The sequence below is a fragment of the Microtus ochrogaster genome, unplaced genomic scaffold (genome assembly GCF_000317375.1).
Source record: "Microtus ochrogaster isolate Prairie Vole_2 unplaced genomic scaffold, MicOch1.0 UNK3, whole genome shotgun sequence".
Lineage (NCBI taxonomy): Eukaryota > Metazoa > Chordata > Mammalia > Rodentia > Cricetidae > Microtus > Microtus ochrogaster.
Genome location: NW_004949101.1, coordinates 16,531,551 through 16,536,715, shown reverse-complemented (window position 1 = coordinate 16,536,715; position 5,165 = coordinate 16,531,551). Strand labels below are relative to the sequence as shown.

Here is a 5,165-nt window from a genome sequence, read left to right as displayed (position 1 = left end):
GTGGCAGCTGCCCAGCTCAGCGTTCTCCCCTCCCTTCCTACCCGCATCCCTCTCCTCACTCCCAGGCCCATTGCTTTTCCTCCCTCCCTTCCCTCCCTCTTTCCCTTCACCCCAGGCTCCCTCTCGGAGCCGAGCCAGCTGGGTAGGTGTCTGCTCGCCCTCGTGCTCGTTGTGGCCCTAAAGCTAGCCTTTGCCCACCCCGCCACGATGGAGGTGCACCCGCAGAAGTCTACGCCGGACTCGACTCTCAGTCCAGTTCGCGTGTTCGGTGGCGTTCAGCGACCGCACCACCTCTCAGGCTTCGGGTCGGAGCCTGATGGCTTCCTGGGGTCTCCAAAGAGCGCGGTTTCCTCCTCTCCAGTTACCACACTTACCAGAACCATGCACGACCTCGCTGGGCTCGGCAGGTAGGATGCCCCACCGGCACTGGGTGTGGTGGGACGGGGAGCCCTAGTAGGAGTAGCACCGAAGCCTAGAAGTGTTGAGCGCAAACGCCTTTCCCTTTACACTTGCTTCAGGGACCCGGCACGAGAGTGCTGAGTCAGAAGTTTTTCGACTTGCACGCCCCCCCCCCATATGACCAGCTAAGGATCATTCACCCCCTGTTCCCTCACTGCCTGTGGCATACTACCTCCCTAATTTCTGCCTTAAGCAGAGGATCATTGAGATTGGCATAACTGTGGCTCATACAAGGCCGTGCCTCTGCTCCTTGCACCCTGCACCTCCCGAACTCCCGAAGGCTTAAAATGACAAAAGACTGGCTGACTTCCCTAAACGTGCCTGTGGGGGTCCCAGCTGGGTGGTCCAGGCGCAATAAAGACCCAGGTCATGGCCTTTGCCTCCAGGAAAATGTGTGGTTAGATAGGTGGGGCTATGAGCAGGGAAAGGTTCTACACAACTTCCCCTGCCGCCTCCTGCCTAAGCGCTCCACTCTTCCAGTCAATTCAGGGAAGACTCTCTAAGGCCTTGGCAGAATGCGGAGCTTTGACCTGAGCTACAGGATAGTCCTAGCATGTGATCATCTCTCAGTAATGGGGGGCCCTTCTTAGCTAGGGAATACATAGCAACATGAACCAACCAACTTCTAGACCCAGAATTAATTTCTTTTTTTCTTTCCTGTGCCTATTTCCCCTTACTAGTGAGACCCCAAAGACTCCAGTAGGAAGCCTGTCATTCCAGAACAGGCTGGTGGGCCTATCTCTGTCCAGGCGTGCCTCCCTGTCGTCTGAGTCCTCTGAAGCTTCTGATGCAGGTAAGACCCAGGGTCCCCATGAGGTTCCCTATAGTCAGAAGATATCAGGGAACTCTTTGGGCCTCCTAACTTCTCAGTCTGTCAGATAAACATCCTGCCCACATCTGGGTGGACCCAGAATCGTCTCCCATTCTGTCTTCAAAGCTGAAAAGAAAACACACCTAGCAGGTCTTACCACACCCAGCCTTAACTGGGTAGCCTGAGGAAGCCTGGCCCTAGGTAGGAGACAGTATCTTACTTATTAGAAACCTAGTGGTGAAGCCACTAAACTAGCACTCCACCACTAAACTAGCACTCCACCCAGAAGGCACAAAAAGTTGGTCCTTGTGAAACATTTTCATAGTCTGTCACTTTTCTCCTTAGAAAACCATTATTTTTTCCAAGTCATTTTAAACTAGCTTAAGAAAAATGCTTAGAAAGCATTGTGCTTTTAAAAACCTGTAGAAGCTGGGCAATGGTGGCACTTGCCTTTAATCCCAGGGAGGTAGAGCTCTGTGAGTTCAAGATCAGCCTGGTCTACAAAGTGAATTTCAGGATAACTAGTACAGTTACACAGAGAAACCCTGTCTCAAAAAACCAAAACAACAAACAAAAAGCAAAGCAAAACAAAACAACAAAAAGCACCTGGGTAGAGACGATTCCATAGTAAATAGATAGTGTAGTCTTGACTCCTTTGGGGAATAGTGTCTTGTGCTCAGGGTCCATAAGTAGGTTTTGTTTCATTTGTTAAAGTCTGTCTTGATCTCAAATAGAGGTCTCCTTTTCCTTTCTTGGGAAAAAGTAAGCAGGAAAGGCTGCCTGCAAGCCAAGTGCTCTGTCCCACCAGGTCTCTGCATGGACTCCCCCAGCCCTATGGACCCACGGAAGGCAGAGCATGCGTGAGTAGCGAAGGGAGTATTCCCATGGAGGAGCTGGCACCTGCCCTTGGGAATCAATTTTTCTTTCTTTTTTTTTAAATTTATTTTTAATTATGTGTTTGTTGTGTGTTTCTCTGCATGGCGATATGTGTATGTGAGCATTTGGGCCTGTAGAGGCCAGAGGAGGAATTTGGGCCCCTTGGAGCTGGGGCTCCAGGTTGGTGTGAGTTGCCCTACATGGGTGCTGGGTACTGAACTCAGGTCCTCTGCAAAAGTGACAAGTGGGCTGGGTGGTGGTGGTGCACACCTTTAATCCCAGCACTTGGGAGGCAGAGGCAGGTGGATCTCAGTGAGCTTAAGGCCAGCCTGGTCTACAAAGCAAGATCCAGGACAGTCCCGTTTTTCTGTATATGTGAAATGTTTTTCCAAATGTACACACACACACACACACACACACACACACACACACACACATATATGGTCCTGCTGGGAATGGTGGCCCAGATCTATAATCCCAACACCCAGGATGCTAAGGCAGGAAGATAGAGAGTTCAAGGCCAGTTTGGGCAAGATAGTAAAACCAATCTCAAAACCTAGACCAAACGAAAACAGTGTCTGCAGACTGGCTTGACTGGCGTGGCTCAGTAGCAGTCCCTGGCTTTGACACTTGACTCTCCTGGCCAACCCTTGACCAGGCCCTTTGCATTAGGGAGTGGAGAGAGAAAGCTGGTCTTTGCTCTTGGGCAGACACTTCTTCCTTGCCTATGGGCACAAATTATGCCTTCTAGAGAACACCTGTTCCCATCCAGCTGCTGCAGTAGCTGTCAGGCATTAGGAGGGACAGCTGGGCACTACCAGCCAGAGCTTTTTGGTTTAGAGCAGCGGTTACTATTTCCTCCTGATGCCTTTGATCAGACTGTGCCGTGCTCAGGGTTTATTCACAAACAGGAAACAAGAATTGGGTGGGGATGGGAGGAGTGGAGTTTGGTTTTAGTGACAACACAGATCCCTCACCCGGGAGACCCAGCTACAAATGATAGATACCAGGCTGATTGCACAGAGGCCCCCTCTTAGGGGCCTGCACATGTTTTTTGACTATTTAGTTTCTCAGAAAAAAAGCTGGTGTGTGTGTGTGTGTGTGTGTGTGTGTGTGTGTGTGTGTGTGTGTAAGCACACATGGACAGGTGGTCTCCAGCAACAGGGCTTTAAGGCAGGGCTATATGCAGAAACCTAAGCCTCGGCCTCAAAAGGAACATCTGTTGGAATTCCTTGCTGGCTGGCCTTTTCTAAGACAGAAGGAGGGGGTGGAACAGAGGTTGAGTTTTAGAAATTCCATAGGAGGGAGGAGAGGATGTAACCCATATACTTGTCACTAGGAGTTTCTGCTAGGCTGATCCAGAAAAACACTAAAGGGGGTGGGGGGAGCTGTCCCAGAGAAAGTCAGACCAGTTTCCTGGTGTAAAAGGAAACCCAGCAAACCAGCGTTGCTGGCACCCACCCAGCATCACCCATATTACAGGGTGCCTTTGGCCTATTGTCATGGGATGGATCAATGCCTTTCATGGTGGCCATATGGCCCCACTAATGTAATTTGCATACAGGTGGAAGGCCTGTGCTAGCTGGTGCAGGCTGGCGAGACTGTTGCCTTGGTGATGTCTTAATGACCCTGTGACCTGCCCCAGCTGTCTCCATCACTGCCTTTCTCTAGGCCTGCTTCTATTCAAGGCAGCCTTTAAAATCCCAGGCGGCCTCAAATCCTTCATCCTTGGTACCTGGGCCCCGCCAATGGTGGGCTTTTTTTTTTTTTTCTGCTCTCCTCTTCCCCCAGCCTGGCCAGAGGCCCTTGTCCTTGCTCTCTTGGCTGGCCCTTTGAGGATGGGCCTGGCTGGGGCCTGGTGGTTGAGGTAGATGGTGGACTACAGAGAAAATGGATCACTTCTCTCTCCTAGGTTTGAGCAAACCATTCAGGCATCCCGTCGGGTCATTCAAAAGTGAGTGCTATCTGCCCTTCTCTACCTCCTGCTGTTTACTGCAGTGTATGGTCTGGGTGCAAGGAGATCTTGCCTGCTTTAAGTCACTGGCCCCCATTTTGCCAGCTCTGAACTGTCCTTCTTTCTTTTTCAGTGAGCAGTTTACCATAAAACGCTTCCGGTCCTTGCCTGTGAGTATCCTCTTAGGCATCCTGGCTGGCATGGACATCCTGGGGGCACCTCTCGGAGAGTGTGCTCAAAGTAGCCAGGCATCCCTGGATTGCCTGGGGGAGCTGGGGTTTCCCCTGGTGGCTGAGTAGCCTAGGGACTGGAGAAGGGTAGCAGAAGGTAGGGAGGGCCTGGGTGATCACAGGAGTCCAGCCTTCAGTTCTTACTGCCCTGTCTGATTCCCTAGGTGAGGCTGCTGGACCACAGCCCTGTGCTACAGAACATCACCAACTCCCAAGCACTGGACAACCGGAAGAAAAATGAGGCAGGCTGCAGATCTGCCAACAGCCCTGGGGAGGACAAAGAAAATGTGTGCTTTCAGAGCCGAGGACAGGAGAGGTCGGGAGAGCAGGGCGCACTGCGGTTATTCTGACACTTCCTCTCCAATCCTGCCCACAGGATGGATGTTTCTTCAAGATGCCATGGAAGCCCAATCATCCCAGCCCTGCCCAACCTCTGGCAGAGCGGGCCAGCCACAGAGAGGCCTTTGCCCAGAGACCAAGCTCAGCTCCTGACTTGATGGTACATGAGGAGAACTGACCCCCTGTAGGACCCTCAAGAAACAAACAGCTCGGGAGAGAGGTGGTGGTAGCTGGAGAGATGACTCAGTGGCTGCTCTTCCAGAGGAACTGGTTCAATTCCTAGCACCCACAGGGCAGCTCACAGCCCTCTGTAATTCCAGTCCCAGAGGACCTGATACTCTCTTCTAGCCTCTGTAGACACTGCTGGCACATGGTCCACAGACATATGTGCAGGCAAAACACCCATATCTATAAAATAAAGGTTACAAAATAAAAACAAATAAAAGAGCCGGGCGGTGGTGGCGCACGCCTTTAATCCCAGCACTCGGGAGGCAGA

The 5,165-nt window shown here is 51.7% G+C and overlaps 1 protein-coding gene across 1 annotated transcript in view; it reads left to right on the top strand.

Moving 5' to 3' along the window:
- Cdc25b (cell division cycle 25B) overlaps nucleotides 1-5,165 on the top strand; it is an 11,698-nt gene continuing 6,533 nt past the window's right edge. The window contains exons 1-7 of the mRNA XM_005365581.3: nucleotides 1-407; nucleotides 1,140-1,252; nucleotides 2,079-2,130; nucleotides 4,059-4,100; nucleotides 4,234-4,270; nucleotides 4,495-4,617; nucleotides 4,707-4,829. Coding sequence (XP_005365638.1) covers nucleotides 208-407; nucleotides 1,140-1,252; nucleotides 2,079-2,130; nucleotides 4,059-4,100; nucleotides 4,234-4,270; nucleotides 4,495-4,617; nucleotides 4,707-4,829 — 690 coding nt within the window. The 5' untranslated portion in view covers nucleotides 1-207. The remainder of the gene's footprint in view (nucleotides 408-1,139; nucleotides 1,253-2,078; nucleotides 2,131-4,058; nucleotides 4,101-4,233; nucleotides 4,271-4,494; nucleotides 4,618-4,706; nucleotides 4,830-5,165) is intronic.